Source organism: Nipponia nippon, unplaced genomic scaffold, assembly GCF_047370975.1.
Source record: "Nipponia nippon isolate SJK-2023a ecotype South Korea unplaced genomic scaffold, ASM4737097v1 scaffold_1, whole genome shotgun sequence".
NCBI classification, from domain to species: Eukaryota; Metazoa; Chordata; class Aves; order Pelecaniformes; family Threskiornithidae; genus Nipponia; species Nipponia nippon.
This window is the reverse complement of record NW_028262290.1, coordinates 81,282,413-81,301,662: the sequence shown is the minus strand read 5'-3', so window position 1 is coordinate 81,301,662 and position 19,250 is coordinate 81,282,413. Positions and strand designations below refer to the sequence as shown.

Genomic DNA, 19,250 nt, shown 5'->3' with positions numbered 1-19,250 from the left:
CTCTTCAGGGAACAAAGAAACATTAGACCTATCTAGGGCAGGGCCTATTAACAGCTTGTGTCTCCGATTCGAGCCTATTATCCCTGTAAAGCAAACATCTGAGCAGCATAGTACATTAAAAGGCAACCCACCTCCCCGTTCTTTGAAGGGTCCGTTCTCTTCATGACCTCACCGCACTTTCAATCCCGTCTTCTGCACCAGATACCCATTATTTCCCTCCCATTCTTCTGCCTAGGCTCATCCTTCTCGTGCTCTGCTTTAAAACAGGAAAACCTTCCTTTTGGCCTTGAAATCAGTAGTTGCTTCACGGAAACAGTACGTTTTCTGTCAAATGGCCTGTGAAAATGCAGGCTCCCTTGCATCTATTAATCTGCCTGTGTACATCAGTAGAACTGTTAGTTCTGTTTCAGTATTACTGTAAGTCCTTAACCACAAAAGAGACGGCGGCTTTTGCAGTAGGTAGGTAGTGTGGCAGTTTCCAGTATTTCTATAAGCAAACTGACCCTCACCCTGAATTCTGTCAGTTATCTTCTTCCTCAATTTTCTCTTCCATCCTTCATCATCTTAGATATGCTCCTGCCTGTGCCTAGGCCAAGTATTGCTGCCTTCTCAAAGACTACATCTCACATCAGTGCCAAACTCGAATATATTTGGGCAGAACCAAGACAAGGACAGCAGAGCTTATTCTCCAGAGCTCTACTTCAACTACCACATGCTCGACAATTCACACAAAAGACCTGCCTCACTGGTTAGAAACTGCTCGACTAGTCCCCAGCACGAGCAACTGTTTTGCTCACTTCTCCCTCCCTTTCCCCACAGTATCAACAGCACAACAGAAACAGGAGTTTTGACTTGAATCCTAGCCTTATTCTCAAATTTTCTTCAAAAGAAATGGATGCTTGGATGAGGAACGGGCTACTTAAATAGAATAAATTAATTCTTGGTTTTAATGTGGATGGTAATACTGCCCTTATTCTGTGTGCTGTTCAAAAGGTAAGAGAATCAATCTCCAACAAGAGGACTTGGAAAGCAATGAATATTGAAGTTTTAAATATAACTCTAACATTTCCAGATTTTGTTACCTTTGACATATGACTCCATTATGGAGATATGGCGTTGTTTTGGCTCTGATAATTATTTTCCCAGTCACCTTTCAATAAGGAATCCATTTCATTGCATTAAGAGATCTGGCTTACTATGGAAACAGTTATTTCACATATTCAGCCAATTTCTATTCCACAAAACAAGAGGAATGTGGCTTTTGCACAGCAACATAATTCTTTCCTATCCTGAGGAGAGGCACCCCTTCATCTCCATTTGGGTCCTTCCTCAGACATTATGTGACAGCTCAGTTCAGAAAGCTTCTTATTAAAGCAGCAATTTTACCATTTGCATGCTTAATACAGTCCACATAGCTGGCAAAAAAAAAAAAAGTGTAGTAACTTAGGTCACTTATCAATATATATTTCCAATTAAGTCCTTCAGTGTAACCTACTCTTCCATGGGAGTTTTGCGCATGAAACCTAGCCTATTATGCTGTAGAAAGCTTTCCTCATCTGAACACACTTTGTCTTTTGGAGCTTAATTATATATAAGCTTGTGAAAGGATAATTTAGCATTTGGTTCCTTTTTCCTCCTTGACATTTGACAATTTTTACATCTTGCTTCATTTAGTTTTTACTAGCATGGCAGAACTAACATGATACTCAAGTGACACAAATCAAACCCAAAGAAATGTAACAGTAGAGTGTACTCGGGTTGTTTGTCAAAAAAAAAAGTCTCCAAGTAAAGTACTTAATTTGTGTTTGAAAAGATGCTTTCCTCAACATGTTTATGTAATAAAGTAGCTTACACATCCGCCTTGCTTAATATTATATAGTGAATTAATGCATTTCTACTCCCAAAATAACTCTGATGTAACATAGTAATCCAGTGCAGTCTGGTAAAACCAATGTCATCTACTGTCATCCACTAAGGCATTTAATGAAAACTTTACATAAATGCTAAACAATGACTTAATTGAGCTAGGACCAGGCTTGATTGAAGCTGCCACAAAAAGCACTCAAAAACTAAGTAATGCAGCATTAAGGCTGCCTGTGCAACCCTTATTTGTCAGTGTAGCACACATGCTGTAGCACTCAAACTATGCAGTGCTTTTCCATAGGACCCCCTACTTATCTCTGTACACATAATGGACCTCCTGTGGAGATGAACACTGATGCCTAGTGATTGAGCTTATTGTCTGTTGGACCTCTGTCTTATTTATTGAGGAAAAGGAACAAAAGAAGGGATCACACAAGTGAGAACAACCATTAAGACAGTAAAAAGCCACCCTGGAAAAAGACGGCTATCCCTCCTCTAACATTCATCTCTCCTGCAGTTAGGCAAGTCTCATTAAACTAGGAGAAGCCAAACCAGCCAGTTTTGTACACCATCTCTGAAGCTCTGTAGCTAGAACAGGAGCCAGAACACATATTAGCCAAGGAGGCAAGTGGGAGTGAGATTCCTACCCCAAGTACTGAAAACACTCCACAAAGAAACAAATTAAAGCCTAGGATACTGCGTTGGCTGCTCACAACCGCAAAAAATCTTCCTCTTCCTCTCTGCTATATCAACACATACAAAAGCTGCAGCATATGCACAGAAGGGAACTGAGCTCAGGCAGCCCAGACGACTTAAAAGGCTCCCCATTAAGTGCTCTGCCTTAGTATCAAGTTATATCCATCCCTACCTTCCCACAGTGAAATGCAGGGCTCTGCCACTTCCTTTTCACTGCCTAGAGGCCATCCACAACATTACTGGTGACAGCCAACAATGGCTTCACTAAGGGCAAATCCTGCCTGACAAATGTGGTGGCCTTCTACGATGGGGTTACAGCATTGGTGTTTAAGGAAAGAGCAACTGACATCAGCTACCTGGAGTCATGCAAAGCATTTGACACTGTCCTGCACGACATCCTTGTCTCTAAATTGGAGAGACATGGATTTGATGGATGGACCACTCGGTGGATAAGGAATTGGCTGGATGGTCACACTCAAAGAGTTGCAGTCAACGACTTGATATCCAAGTGGAGATCAGTGACAAGTGGTGTTCCTCAGGGGTCGGTATTGGGACCGGCACTGGTTAACATCTTTGTCGGTGACATGGACAGTGGGATTGAGCGTACCCTCAGCAAGACTGCCGACAACACCAAGCTGTGTGATGCGGTCGACACGCTGGAGAATAGGGATGACATCCAAAGGGACCTTGACAGGATGGAGAGGTGGGCCCCTACAAACCTCATGAAGTTCAACAATGGCAAGGTCCTGCACATGGGTTGGGGCAATCCCAAGCACAAATACAGGCTCAGCAGAGAATGGATTGAAAGCAGCCCTGAGGAGAAGGACTTGGGGGTGTTGGCTGATGAGAAACTCAGCATGAACCAGCAATGTGTGCTTGCAGCCCAGAAAGCCATCCGTATCCTGGGCTGCATCAAAAGAAGCGTGGCCAGCAGGTCAAGGGAGGTGATTCTGCCCCTCTACTCCACTCTTATAAGACCCCACCTGGAGTACTGCGTTCAGCTCTAGGGCCCCCAACATAAGAAGGATATGGACCTGTTGGAGCAACTCCAGAGGCAGGCCACGAAGATGATCAGAGGGCTGGAGCACCTCTCCTCTGAGGACAGGCTGAGAGAGTTGGGGTTGTTCAGCCTGGAGAAGAGAAGGCTCTGGAGAGACCTTATAGCAGCCTTCTAGTACCTGAAGGGGGCCTACAAGAAGGCTGGAGAGGGACTTTTTATAAGGGCATGTAGTGATGAGACAAGGGCTAATGGCTTTAAACTGAAAGAGGGTAGATTTAGGTTAGATATAAGGAAGAGATTCTTTACTATGAGAGTGGTGAGGCACTGGAACAGGTTGCCCAGAGCAGCTGTGGATGTCCCATCCCTGAAAGTGTTCAAGGTCAGGTTGGATGGTGCTTTGAGCAACCTCATCTAGTGAAAGGTGTCTCTGCCCATGGCGGGGGGGTGGAACTAGATGATCTTTAAGGTCCCTTCCAACCCAAACCGTTCTATGATTCCATGATTATGGAGAGCAGCATCTTCTTGCTCTTTGAACTCATTCTTGTTGCCTCAGTGGACATGAACTGCAAGTCACGTCCTGCTCAGATTCTATGTCATGAACTTGCCTACAAGCAGAAACATCAAAGATTAAGTAGCTGCCCAGCTAACCAATTGGTCTTTCAAAAGGTTTTCACAGCTTTAACTTTCTAACAGTGGGTTACCACAGTGGGGACAGCAGCATGGACAAATCCACTTCAAAAGCATATTCTAGAAAAAATGAGATTTTAAAAACAGTAGTTTTCACGCTTTTCTATATAACGATATATTCCATAAATACAAAGTTTAAATTGGCATATTGGTATATACCCATGACTGTAGGTAGTCAGGTCATTTTGCTACAAAACCGTTTGTCGCTTTAACAGATAAATTGCTGCTTGGAACAAATACTATTTTAGTAATCAAAGACACCAAATTTGTTCAAAACAACCTTGCAAAAACATTCTCAGGCTCCTCTGGAAAACCAAACAAAAACAAGAAGCAAACAAGAGCACAACTATTTATACATCTGCCAAGCAAACATTCTACAGCAGACAATATAGTAAGAAAAGGGAAGGTATTAAATATAAAAACTAACCCTCCCATCTTGGGGGGTAGAGGGGAAGACAGTTACTGCTTGAAGTTAATCTAATCAATGATACCATTTTTACCCATAATTTCCTATTACATTTATTATATTTGTAAATACATCTACTTTAATAGTAACATTTATTTTTCTGACAAAGTCAAAGCATTATCTGTATGTATTTCACCTCTCCAATGCAAAGCTTAGAATTAGGTATAGCATCATGAAAGAACTGCTCTTCACTGGCAGCCAGCAAACGCTAAACCACAGGGATAACTTGCACTGGCCCTGCTTCATTGGACTGGAAAAGGCCAGTTTTCAGCTAGCAGTACTGTGAGGGTTGCCCCCTGTTCCCCCCAAAACATATAGTGTTGCTCCAGGAAGAAAGACAGACAATTTGCTTATCTTGATTTTCATGGTACTACTGTCATCATCCAAGGATAGTAATCTAGAATACTTTCGCATCTGAAAGTTTTTCCAATATTCTCTTCCAAATTTTACACAAACTTTAAACACGCTGACAAGCTTATTTTTTCTTTACCACAAAGGAAAGCTGATAGATTCCAAGCTGGGTTTTGTGGCACGGCAGAAGGCAAACCTTTTTGGACAACCAAACATAAATTCTTAAATGTTCAGGTTATCACCACTTTTTACATATGGGTCAGACAGAGCCAAATTTGCTGCTTCTTGAAGAAGCTGGGAAAAAAAAAAAATGCTCCTCTTTTTTCAACCTCATAGATACTGCTTCTGATAAGCCCTTCAAAACAAACGAACAAAAAAACCAATCCACAATCCACTTTTCCAGAGAGTTAACCTGTGCTATAACAATAATCATCAAGAGATGGTCAGACTACTCAGTGCTGTCTATTTAAGGCACCAGAAAGCCACCTCACAAGGCCTGACACAAGTCTTCACCTGAAGTTGTCCACTATAAAGTTTAACACAAAAAAAACCCAGAAAGGGTTACACTACTCAGTTATGTAAGTCACAAAGGTTCAAATTTAGTTTTATATTTAGTTCTTCAATTCCCACCCAGAGTTCAACTCAGTAAACTGATCTATTTTTAGCTTTTGACTCTTTTGGACATTTCCTTCCTTCATCTGTGTAAATGCGTCACAGCTTCTCAAATGTTTCCCTTTGGCTAGGGAAGGATGCATCTGATTCCAAGCTTTAAAAAAAAAAGTTAACACACACACACGCCGAGTGGTTATTGTTGGCTGAGTTACACCCTTGTTCTGAGTTAAGGATAGGCAAATTTGACTCCAGTCTTCATACTGTACTACAAAAGATATTGCTCTTTCGGCACTGACAGGTAACAGCACGTCATGGCTATCCTCTGCAAGGATCACCGCTAGCCAAACCATATTTTATCACTTTCTTACAAGCAGGCTTGCGTTGGCTCTGCTGCCTTGATAATTCAATAGACAAACAGCAGAATTTTCCCATAATGGGAACAGGAACAAGGTTCAGGTTTGTAACTTTCTGCTCAGTCACCAAGGCAAGAAATTCAGTCAAGTGGGTGCCCTTGTTTTCCTTCCAAAGAGAGCCCTCCACTACATTTGGAGAAGCTGGTCTCTTAGTTTTTATTTATTTATTTATTTAATCTAAAGCATTAACAAGCCAATCAACAAGTTACTAGGTAAGCTATTAAGGCTGGCCTCATCTTTCCATCTGAAAAGGTGCCACTGTTCTAATAAATTTTAGTTTGGCTTGCCTTTGTTTTCTTTACAGAAGCCTGGCTTGCATAATCCCCTGTCAGTTAAGCTATGCACAGCACTGATTTCCTCTTTGAACTTTGCAAGCCATGGCAAGTTCAAGTCTAACAACTATCCTTAACTGCGGAAAACAAGTACTTGAGGCACACAACCTGTGACTTTAAGGGATGCAAAGCAAGAACATAAGCTACTGCTGTAACTGTTCTATTTCCATTCTTTTAGGACCAACCTAATGTGCAATATGCAACCAAAATGGACTTGCTACCTAACATCAATAAAGCAAACAAATAAATGAGGATAGGGATAAAGCTTAGAGATTAAAGTTTTATTTAAAAAAAAAAGAAAAAGTCATGGCTGTTCAGTTTCTTTAGCAGAGAAATCATATCCTATTTTATTTCCCTACAGTAACAGACAGAAAGAAGCCTCTAAAGATGGGGTTTGACATCTTCTGAAGTCTGATCTTCACCACACTATGTACTATCAGCTTTTGCAAGGAATAGGACAATCCAGTCAACTCATATTTCAGTTCACCTTGATTAGCTGACAGCTTTCTACCTTTTTTCTGCGCCTTCAGCTGCAGATATCTATTACTCTAATTCCAGAGGAATGACAAAAGACCAAGACATTTCAACCTTAGCCTAAATTTTTTAGAAGAGGGTGGAGCATTTTCATGATCTCAGAAAATTATATCATCTTTGCACTCAATGCTGCATAACCCAACATGTCCAAAAGTTAGTGGCATGACAAACATTTGGAAAGTGAAGGACTTACTACCTTAATGCTGGTAGAAAATTATACCCAATAGCGTACGGCCAAGTCTACACAATGGGTACAGCAAAGTCCATTGTGTAGCATAAGAGGTTAACCAAGTAATATTTAGTATTTAAACACTCCATTTATTGTAACTCACTTGGGATGTTCTTGATTTATTCTCCGGCTGTTCTTGATGTATCCTCCCTTTATTATCTGCGCCAAGTTTTAAGAAATGTCACCTCGTTTCATCCCAACATTTAACATCTGCTTGGGCTCTGAAAACAAGCAGGCCCCAAAACTTCAACATTCGAGACTTCTGTTTTTCAAGAAACCTCAGCAATTACATTTCTCATTGTTTGATGGCCTCAAAGTTATTTACCAGCTACAATGACCATCAGAAAGCTTAATGAAAAGGCTCTGACCAAATGCTTTCACAAAGTATCTCATAAGGCTGCAGGTTTCACTGATGCACAAAAATACAGGCATTCAGTAAAAAATCTAAAGGTTTCAGATTTAATTCACTGTTTTATGCAAGAAGTGAGGTACGGACTACATAAAAACAAGTAGGTATTTAACATGTCCTTGTGAGCTGTACTGGCTGCAGTATATTTCCCTGTTCAATTTTAGCACTTATGAAATCTCACTTCACTATGACCCCAGACCCTCAGCCTCTAATTGCTAAACAGTTATGTACGAAGCTAACCGCAAAAATCACTACTGGTTGTTTACACAGTTTGCAGACACCTCACGAATAACTACTACTGCTCATACATGCACTAAGACTACAAGGAAACATGAGTAATTAAGCTCTGGGTAGTTTCACGTACAACTAGAACGCATGGGGATTACTCACAACAGCCCCATTCAGGCCTGCCGCCCAGAATAACTTTTTGTTAAAAAGATTCATCATGCAAATGCAGTTTTTTAAGCTACACAGAGTATTTTTGACGGTATGCACATGCACACTGGTAAAACAAACCTTCTTGAACCTCAGCCTCATGTTCTGACTCTGTTACACAAGCTGATAACATTAACCTGACTCTTACACAGATTTGTAGGACTTATCTAAGCACCCTGTCGAAATACTACACTATAAAACATACCAGACAAAGCAAATTACTGGCATATTTTGAGTGCTGGAAGCCTACACCTTTCTTCCTATCATTTACATCTTGCTTCCCTACCACCTTAGGCTCTGAGAGACAAAAAACTGCTAGAGGAATTTTCTTGCCTCCCTGCAAAGGTTCTCTTTTCCTCTTAAGACAGAAGGGAAAAAACAAAACAAAACAAAACCAACCCCAAAAAACAACAAAACAATTACAAAACAGTAATACTGATTTCAGTTCTTCAGTAAGGTCCAGGTTACAAAACATCACATTCAAAGTACCAGCAAGATGCACAGTTGAGCACTGCTCAGTAGGAAAACCTGTCAGGTATTTGCAATGTTTTTAATTAACCAGAGCTACTGCCACTTATGCCTGGCAGTAACAGTGACACAGGAGATGAAAAAAATTGACTAAATTATTTGAGAAGACTCCACTCAACAACCTTGGAAAACAACCCTATTTCTTCAACAAATGTCCAAAGACAATTAGGCTACCTCCTCCTCCTCCTCCTCTGTGCAACCACAAGAAGCCGGGACCAACAGCTCCAGTTTCAGATGAGTTAGAGCATCTGTTTGGCAGAGAAGCCACTGGAAAGGGCTTTGTAGGCCCTTGTCACTCAGACTGTTTGGTGAGACTTTGTGGACACCACTCATTTATGACCCTCCTCTTTGTATATCAATATAACAACCCACTCTAGAGGCTGAAAATCAGATGCTTTAATGTACTGTAGTGTCTACTGCTAAAAGCACTTGAGTTGCTCCTTGTCATTTCAATTCCTCCTCCTCACTACTGGGTAAGTGATCTGTTTTCTCAAAACAGCAGTACCCTTCCTGAAGGAATATGACTCAGCTTTGCAGATCGTGAGTATTACTTCACCGGTAGTCTACTTTTTTATTTTGTTGCACCAATGTTAAGTTAAACAAAGATCCTTCTCCAAATCAAGCAAATTTCTTTATGAGAACAACCAAGTAGATGTAACCATTTTAGTCATTAGATTTAAAATAGCCTGCTATGATCTTCAATTTTTTTTATTTTACCCAGTAGCCTTTTTTTTTTTTTTTAAGATTACACTTGGTTCTCACCGACATCAAGCAGAAAAATGTTTCCTTTGTTCTCATTAAAATCATCACTTGCTTTCAGAAGAATACCCCTCAACCAGCAGTGCGTTTCCAAAGTTTCAATGTCTTTCCTATTTTAACACTTTTGCTGACCACAAACAGCTATTTCAGTGATCTCACCTCCTTCTTCAAGCTGCAGACCAAAATCACAGTGCAGTTTCACCCTATTAATAAACTGACCTAATAGTCTGCATCTAAACAGGCCCATTTGTTGACAATAGAATTTTTTCTATTGTAGAGCAACATTAATATTTTCTCTTCATATTGGGATAGGGAGTCTTTCCAATCTTTGTTCAGATTTCATTCACCTAGATGGTCATTTTACATTGAAAAACTTTTGGAAGCCACGTGAAATTTCAGATTGACATTTCCTACTTGTTTCTGCTGCACTGCTGTGGGACACATTTAACTGGAGAGAAACCACTTCTTTAAGAGACATTTACTACCCCCTTGTCTACACATTGACCAAGCTCTGCAGTTACTGAAAGCCTCAGCTGCACCAAGTCTCTTCCTAATTCTGTCAGCTCCTTTCTGAGCACATCAGCACTTCATGTCAGCTCAAATGTACTCCTCTCAAGAATGGGCCTAGCTTTTCTCTAACTCCCATTTACCTTCCACTCCAAATGTGCATTTAGTTTATCAACTGTCAGCTAACACAGATGTTACAAGTAATTCTCTGTCCCCTCTTAGAAATATTCATGACTTCTGTCCCCAACTCTTTCAAACACACCCTAACCTCTAACTTTCTCTGTCCTTCACTATCCCCAGAGAAGTTTGGCCGTTCCACACTAAGCCAAGTTGCACAACAGCTGCTGCATTTCACACTGAAGCGCTCTGTCCTCGTCTTCATTGTTCCAGGAAACGTCAATCCAACAACACTATTCCCAGAGTAACTTCTCCATTGCAACTTCATTGTTTCTGTAGTGATTTTTGTTCTGGATACTGCACGTCAGCAACTATCAAGTTGTGACATTCCTCTGTGGTGTTTTTCAAAACATCATTTCCCCCCATGCCCACCCGCTTTAGCCATCTTATTAAAATGGATGCTGCTGGAACTGGATTCAAAACTCCGCAAGAGGACCCACTTCTTTTTCAGCCCGGGTCAACTAGTACTAATGACAGCAACACTGCTGCAACCTTCTCACTGACTAAAGCAACTTAGACGAGAAAGTAACACGTTCTTGAAAAGCAGACATAGCATCTTAAGTTTTTTGTTGTGTTTATTTTTTTAAACACAAATGCTGTTGTCACTCTAAGCTGCATGAAAGAATGGCCAACTTGTTTCATATTTTACATTCTCTGCATGCTCACCACTTCTTACGACCCACAAACACACCTCAGCTCCCGACAGCCACAGGGCCAAGAATCAATACGTGCAGAGGACAGCACGGAGATACCACGTGGGGTACCAGCATCGCTGCCTGCCAACACTTCACTTTTGGCTTCGCTGTTAGATTATTTTTGTTAGACACTTGTCACTACTCTGTAGCTACTCCAACTGCCACGCCAAGTAAGCCACACAACCACAGCATTGACTGCCTTCTCTGTAAGTTAGTTATTACGTATCGGCAGGAAACGGATGAACCTTCTTACAACAGCACTATCTTAACTTTATACGTGGAGTGTTCTGCTCCATGGATTTAAGCTGAAAACCAGGCTTGTTTTTCACATTTGATGCCTAATATGAAAGCTATTTTGCCTATGATCTAAAAGCTAGCATGTTTTTTATTAGCAGTATTCATGAAAAAGTTTGCTGCCTTTTAATAGTGTGCTTGATTTTTCTTTTCCATATAATCTTTCCACTCCCCCTCTCTTTTCTTCCCCTCTTCCTAGAAGACTTTCTCTGCTACACTAGCATTTTTAATGTTGTCTACTACAGGCAGTCAACTTTCCCAGCTACTAACACACAGGGCACTAACGTAAATCAAACAAGGCAACAGTATATAAAACAATATGATCAGGAAGAAGCAAAACACAGGTGCTCCCTGTAAACTTGAAATACCAAATTTCTGAATAAATCTTTTGGTTTTTATCTCTACAGTATTATTTGTTAAGTGATATTCATGAAAACTAACCAAACCACACGATCATTATCATATTATTATTAAAAAAAATAATAATATTTGCATGATACTCATCAATACTTCCTATATGGTCTCAGCTACTCGAGCAATTATCAGCCTGGGCTGCTATAGGCAGACTTGGTTGAACCCAGATTGATCCAAGTCTCAAGTCACTAGTACCTGCAGAAGTCTTCAAATACATGTCCATAATCACAATAGATTTCAGCATCCCATTTGCCTAAAATACTCACACGGACATTTTGGTACCTACATATATCTCAAAACAAAGTTTTAAATGCTCTTATCATTCAGCTTACATTAAGAAGCACATACACAAGCAGGAAAGAGTAAGTGTACAATGTTAGACCCAGGTGCTATTCAAAGCTATTTTGGCTACCAGCCTGTTCTCTGACTTCACCTCGGGAGAGGTAGCACACTGAACTCTCTGCTTGGGACACCCTTTTCCAGACCCACTTTCATCTTACAGACTTACTCCTCCTCCTGAGAGAGGTCTGCTGCCACCTGCATAGATTCATTTTTACATATACTCCACCTTTTTGTTTTCCCAGATCAAGTGGTGAAGTACAATTAACAGTTATATTCAAATTTGACCTGGCAAAGCTTGGGTAGTTATTCAACCTAGTGACAAGACTTCCAGGGCCTCTTGTTTTTCCTTTGGTTTGCCATTTCTGTTTCTCTAAAAGGTCCCTGCCCCATGCTCAGTATGTAAATTTTGCTCCTTCTGGAAACACGGCAAGCATTCTAATAAACAGGTGGTGACGACACGAATCTCCTCAATGGCTTTGAAAACTGTACCGCTTGTCCGTACATGAGTGAAGCTACCGCACGGTTTGCAGAAGCCACTCACACTGAATGTATCTGACAGGAAATAACTACAGCCACTTTCATCACAAAATTGTGAAGAGTTATCAGCTGATAACTTGTTTTTTTCTTCCACTGAGACTTACGAGAGTAATTTATAAAGGCACTTGCTATACTGTCTACCCAGGAGTTGACTGAAGTGCTTACAAGCCTTTTTCTCTGCATCCTTTGGTATTCACAGATTTCTCCATCATCCCAGAAAGGTAAGTTTAACTACAAAATGTACGATCGATATCTATTCTACTTAGATGAAAAAAATTTTGTTCTTTATGCTCAAAACCAAAATTCATTAACTTCAACTAGCAAAAATTCTTTGGTTTGGAGGACGCTGTTATAATAGCATGATTTAAACTTAACAGACAGCCCTCATTCTTGCATCCTAAAGATGGCAGTTTACAGTCGCCTTCCCAAAGTACTGAGGACTCAAAGCTGCAAAGACGAAGATTTAAGCAACAACAACAACAAAAGAACAACCAAACAAAACCTCTGTATGGTTACTGCCCTGTAAGCCATGACTTGATGGCAGTCCCTCAAATTCAACTTTGCTCGTGTTAGCCATTTTCAGCCCTTCAGAATACCTAGAATTTTAAGTTAAAACCTAAAATACATTTTGAAAAGTTATCTTGATACCTTTTCATACAGAACAGATCTTGTGTACTTAACACATGTATTAACACCCCTCTACCAAGCCACTTACGCTCTGCGCCTCTGGGTTTTCATATAGTAATAGTCTGGTTTTCCATAATTCTCAGAGATTTTATTAGTCCTTTCAAGTCACACCAATGCACTTTTTAATAAGAAAAAAAAGCGATGCTTGTCTATACACCTTCAGCACAAAGCATATCCCTTCTGTCAGTTTACAGAGTCATCTCTAATCTCTAATTTGCATATAGGACACTATATGCAGAAAGGCACTTCCTACAACCCCTGTGTTTTCTTGGTCAAAGTGTAATCATTTTGCTTGGCACTCCACTCTGCTTCTTAGCAGTTTTACTCTTAATCCGGCCACAAAGAAGGTGACAGATCTAACAAGGTGTTCTTGTCTTTTCAACTTCAAATAATGAGATTTAGATACCAAACAGATAATGGAAAGTAAGCTGCCTCAATTTCTTCCAATTCCAATAAAGGGATTCCTCATTTAAATTCAAGACACACAATCTTTATGTTTTCATACTACTACCTCACTTCTAGTTCAGCTGCTTTCTTCACATTTCAATTGCATGTTATTTCCACAACAACTCAGAGTGAGTTTACATTTACATAACCAAAGTGAAAACGGGAAACGTACACATTTCAAGTGATGTGAACCTAGCTACTGTTCAATATCCTAACAAAACATCTTCCAAATAATGAAACTCCATTCTTCAGGCTACTTTACTTCTACTTCAGGCTTAGTCTTAAAAACGGACAGGAGGAAAGCCAATAACCCCACTGGCAGTTCAACTGACCAATTTAACTAAGATTAGAACTGATTGTTCAGGGGCTTTTTGTTGTGGGGTTTTTTTTTTTCCTTCCTGGGAAACATTGTAACATTTTTACTCATCTTCTCTTTTAAGGAACAGCTGCAGCTTTGCTGATGTTCTCTGCAAGTGACAGGAAAAAGGAAGCATTTGTCATTGTAAATACTGTAAAAAGAAAAATATTTTGTCTGCTCCCATGTACTCTAAACGAAGTTTTTTGCTTGTTCATTGATCGCTGTGTCCATTGTGTTTCACTGAAAAAAAACTGTGCCTCCTGTTCAAACAAAGGGAAGCACCGGAGATCTCTTAATAGACCCTTTCCTTACAAAAGAGTGGATCATGTACAGAGGCGGAGTTTAAAGAGCTCTTCCCAATACTGAACACCCACAAGAGATGCCAGAACATTTTCCAGCATATGTCACAGCCCAGGCTGAACCAAACAACCTCCACATGCAAGTACGGAAATGAGAATGCCAGCTGTTAAATATGGTCTAAGAGTTTTTCGATAAGCATTTGACATCTCCTTCTACTGCTTTAAGATCTTCAGTTGCTGCAAGACTAAGCTCAGTGCAACTTCCCTGTTATCAGAAGTTATCAGTATCAGAAGTCGTCACTGCACCACTTACAAGCTTATCAAGTCTGTGTCATCCCTCTGCCCACACACGAATGTGGAAGTTGACTATTAATACAGCTGGCAGGGTCTTCCAAAACTGCAAGATTACTACACACGTACCCGTTTGTAACTACACCAGGCAGACTGTAAGTCTACTGCTGTAATCTGTCATTTTGCTTTCAACGGGATTTTTTTCTGAGAACAACAAAGCTCAGTCCTTCTTCCACGACAAAACCCACCAAGGCCAGCATCTTGACTCGACAAGGAGTTTCGCAGTCATAGCTATCATGTGAAATAGGTTCCCGAGGGAGCATCGGGTCTCCTTCAGAGGGGACACAGTCCCCTGTTCAGACCGTCTGTCCAAGCAAATGCAGCTCTGAACCTGCTTCAGGGATGCCTGCTGCAAATCACACCTCCTCCTTCACCCTCATTAAATCAAACACATTCAGCAGCAAGCCCCGACCTCGAGCAGCACTGATTACGCCGTTTCCCACTTCCCTCACAGACTTCCCTTAAAAACCCAATTAACACAGCTATTATTATTATTATTACTACTGCCATCATCGTTATTTTTCACACACGAAATCAGCGATCCCCCTCATCTTTCCAGCGGTGAGTCTGCATTTTCCTTGCTCGCCGCTCCTTTTTAGGCATCCAAACGGAGCAAGTGCCCAGCCCTGCCCTGCCGCCCCGCCCGGGAGCGACGGCCGGGGGTGCCCGGGGGGCGCGGAGCCGCCGGCGGAGCGGAGCGGAGGGAGGGAGGGAGGGGAGGAGCCGCCGCCGCCGCTCGGGGGAGGGCAGCCGGCACCGGAGGGAGGCTCAGCCGCCGCCGCCGCCGCCCAGGCTGCCGGCAGGGCTCCGTCCCCGCCGCCGGCGGTGCGTGCGGCCCGGGCAGCCCTGCCCTCCGCGCCGCCATTCCCCGGGGGACAACGTCTCGGTGGCGGGGGCAGTCGCCCTCCCCGCCCGGTCGCTTGCAGAGAGTAAACACCGAGGGAGAAGGCGGCCTCCATTTTTTTTATCCCGGCAGCCTGTCAACAGGCTCCCCCCCTTCCCCTCCCGAGCCTCCGCACCGAGCCTGGCTTCCCGGCCCGGCAGCGCCCGAGAGCCGCTGCCGCCCGGCCCCGCTGCTGCCCCCCCTCACCCAGGCAGGGACACCCCGTAACGTGGGCTTCGCTTTTTGTCTTTTCCTTCCCCTTCCCGCTATAGACACCCGCTGTGAACGCTGCCCTCGCCCACCCCTGCCCTCGGCCGCCACCCAGCAGCACGGCACCGGCGGAGCGCGGCCGGAGGCGCCTTGCCTTTTATAGCGGTGTCATCCCTGCCCGCCCGCCTCCCGGGGGGCCCCGGCTGGCGCAGCCCGCTCCCCGCAGCCCTGCGGCGCGCCGCTCCCCGGGCCCCGCTCACCCTCCCCGCCCCTCCGACACCGAGGGCTGCCCGGACCCGCGGCTGCTCCTCCGCCCGCGTCCCGCCGCGCAGCCCCCGGCGGGACCGGGTCCGCCCGGTGCCAGGTGCTGCCGCCCGGCCGCCGTCACACGCCCGTTATCGGGCCGGCATCGGAGGGAGAGTCGCACCTGTCACCGGCGACACCGCCTCGGGGCAGCACCCAGCCCCCGCACCCGCCCCGGCCGGGCCGCCCGCCGCACCCGTTTTCACGCCTCGTTTCTGCCGGCAGGGGTGGCGTCCCGCCCGCAGCAGCGCCCGCAAGTTGCCGGGCCCGGGAGAAAGCCCCGCTGCCCCCGGCACGGAGCGAAGGGGCCCGGCTTTCTTCCCCGCTGCCGCCCGGCCAGGCCGCCCCCGCGCGGGCCGGGCCCCGCACCGCCGCCTCCCCGGGGAAGCGCGGCGGCGCCCCGCACGGACGGGCACCGCCGAGGCGGCCCCGCGGCGAAGGGAGGGCGAGCCTTCCCCGGGGCCACCTGACAAAGCCGGCTGCCCTCGCCCCCTCTCCCAGCTCCGGGAGGAAGGCGTCGCTTCCCTCCACCTTTCGCCGCCGCCTCCAGCCGCGGCCTCGCCGCTGCCCCTTCCTCCCCCCCCGGAACGGGGCCGCACTCACCGGATCGGAAGAACGCCGCGATGTCCGCCGAGTCCTTGGCCGCCTCCTCGGCCCCTTCCCCCGCGCCGCTGCCGGCCGTGGTGGCGGCGGCGGCGGAGGTGGCGGTAGCGGCGCTGCTCATGGCTGCTGCGTGCGGCGGCGGCTGCTGCGGGTGAGACCCACCGCCAACCCCACCGCCCCCTCCGCGGGTCCCGGCTTCACCTCCGGGCGGGAGCGGCCGTTAGGGCGGCAGCCGGAGCGGGTGAGCGATGCGGAGCGGCGGCGGCGGCGGGCGGCCACGGCGAGCGCAGGGACATGAAGGTATGTACGGAATGGCAGCTCCGGGAGCGCCCACCCCCCGCAGCCACCTAGGAGGCGGCGTGTGCATGCAGGGAGTCAGGGCGGGCGGGCGGGCGGCAGCCGGAGCGCAGACAATCGCGGGAGGAGGAGGAGGAGGAGGAGAAGGAGGAGGAGGAGGGCGACGGCGACGACGACGGCATGGGGAGGGCCAGCAGTCCGCGCAGCCAGCAGCCGGTGGGCGGAGAAAGAAGGAACGTTTCCAGCCTTTTTTTTTTTTTTCCTTTTTCTGGGCTTTTTTTGTTTGTTTTTTGAGGGAGCGAGGAGCGAGCCGGAGGAGCAGCAGCCGCCCTAGCCGCCGCGGTGCCGGCGGCCGCAGCACCCGCCGTCCTCCATCTTGACTGGGAGGAGGAGGAGGGTGGGAAGGGGGAGCCGGGAAAGGAAGCGAGTCCCCGCCCGAGGAACAAGGGGGAGCTCGGGAGTCTCCGGCTGCGTCCGGCGGCGGTCGGGATGGGGCGGAGCGCCGCAGGACGTCAGCGCTCCCGCCGAGCGCGCTCCTCGTTGGCTGGGGCGCGGCTGCCGGGGGAGCCCGCCGGGTGGGGGGCCCCGGCGGCCGTTGCCCGGCGGCGGGTGAGGGTTTGGTTTTTTTGTTGTTTTGTTTTTTTTTTTTTAACCGCTTCCGGCTGGCTTTCGCCCTCGCACGCAGCTGCTGCGGGGCAGCCCAGCTGCCAGCTCGCCCGTGTGCAGAGGTCGAGCTGAGGGTCCTAAAAAATCCAGTCAGTCCGTCGGTCCGTCCGTCCCGGGGGGCGGGGAGCCGCGCCCAGTGCGGCGGGAGGTGACAAGTGGCGCGTGCTCCTGCCGGCTGCTCCCCGGGGGCCTGGGTACTGTGTCGCACCGACTCTGTCGGCTCTCCGAGGGGTCGTGCTCGGTAAGAGCTCCTCTACCCGTGCTTTCAAAGAAGAGGCACTTGCCGCTCGGGGGGGGGGAAGAGAGTACGCAAATTTTTCAGAGGAATGCCTTTAAAAAGCGTCGAAACAATCCATTACACTGCGATCTGTATTGTTGCTATTTTTTCTTCAATGATCACAGGGACACTTCAAAATATTTTGTGTCACGGACCAGTCCAATTAACATCAAATAAACAAACAGCTCATGATGGAAGGTGCAATTGGGCGTTGGGGAAGGGGCATCCCAGCAGAGTCGTGCTCCTCATGTTAAACTGCCAGAATAAGACTGTGTGCAGATAAGGTTCAAGAGAGAGTGGCAAAATAGGCAATTTTAGCAGTTGCATAAATTGATAAAGCTGAGTAACACATCTCAAATGCTTGTGGTAAATGGTCAGAGACCTTGCTTATTAGCACACTTGAAACGCATAAGTACAGCTTCAGGAATTAAACTTCTGAACCTTTGATCAGTGTTAAAAGCGAAGGTAATTTCAAGAGAAATGTGGTTCTGTTAGTTTATCACAGCCAGATGATGTGAAAGTCATCCACAAGGTTCCCGAGGTTTGTATTTTCTGAAGTTGTATAGCTTGATGAAAAGCTTTTGTGCAACTACCTCTGCTCTAATTTCTCTTACAGAGAAGAGATTAGTTTGACTGAAAAGAATTTTTTTTTAATGTTTTTCTTTCAGGCAGCAGGCACAGGAAAGAGTTCCAAATTAGCACCCCACTGGCAGAAGTGGTTGCAAAGTGAATTCCTTTCTAGCTGGCCTAGCAGCATCCACCTAGCAAAAAACATGACTGTGACAAATGCTGCTGCTCCCTAGCGAGCAGTGAGTTGACCTGGGAGTAGGAATAGGGTATTGTACATCAGAACGGAAAAGGTTGCATAAGAATATGAGAAAATGGGACAAGTGAATGGAAAGCGTTAATATAATGAGTAAAGAAAAATAGGTCCCCTAGAATCTCCATAATTTCAGCTTTCAGTGGCTGGAGAGCAAGAAGTGCTCAAGGTTATTTGTTTTCTGAGTTTGAATTAAGACTTTGATATGCTGTGCAACACGGGAAAAAGCTTTGGAAGACTGTTCATCAGCTATTGACTGTCTGTTTCCACTTAGTTGCTCATCCAGCATACTGTACAACTTGTCAGTGGGTGCTAAAAAGCCAAGGTTCATTTGGAACAATTTTGAAGGCTGTATGACTGAAGCTTGCCCCTTCCCCTGTCCCCTCCGTCTGCTGAATTGCAGGAGATGCTGGGTTTGTTTTTCTCTAACACATGGATGCCCTGAGCCATGTCCCCCGCTACAAGAGCCTCTCATCACTGTGAAACTGATTGAGATCAACTAGTTGCAATTCGAGTTCTTCACCTGCAGCACAGGTGGCCCTTACAGAGAAACCTTCAACAGCCAAATATGCTCATATCCTTTGCAGCATTAACAGGATTATAGCAATAGAGTTGCGTTCACACTAGTGTTCAGGTTGCAGTATTCACTGAAGGGTAAGTTAAAAGAAAGGCAAAGATAGGAAAATGACATTATGACAAAGTTACTTAACACACTGTAATAAAACAAGGATTTCATTCACAGGTATCCACCTTAGATATCAAGTACCAG

The 19,250-nt window shown here is 45.4% G+C and overlaps 1 protein-coding gene across 2 annotated transcripts in view; it reads right to left on the bottom strand.

Moving 5' to 3' along the window:
- Positions 1 to 17,112, bottom strand: part of TRIO (trio Rho guanine nucleotide exchange factor) — a 258,198-nt gene extending 241,086 nt beyond the window's left edge. For both annotated transcript variants that reach the window (XM_087760929.1, XM_087760936.1), the window contains exon 1: positions 16,422 to 17,112. In XM_087760929.1, coding sequence (XP_087617055.1) covers positions 16,422 to 16,542 — 121 coding nt within the window. In that variant the 5' untranslated portion in view covers positions 16,543 to 17,112. The remainder of the gene's footprint in view (positions 1 to 16,421) is intronic.
- Between the last annotated feature and the right edge of the window lie 2,138 nt (positions 17,113 to 19,250).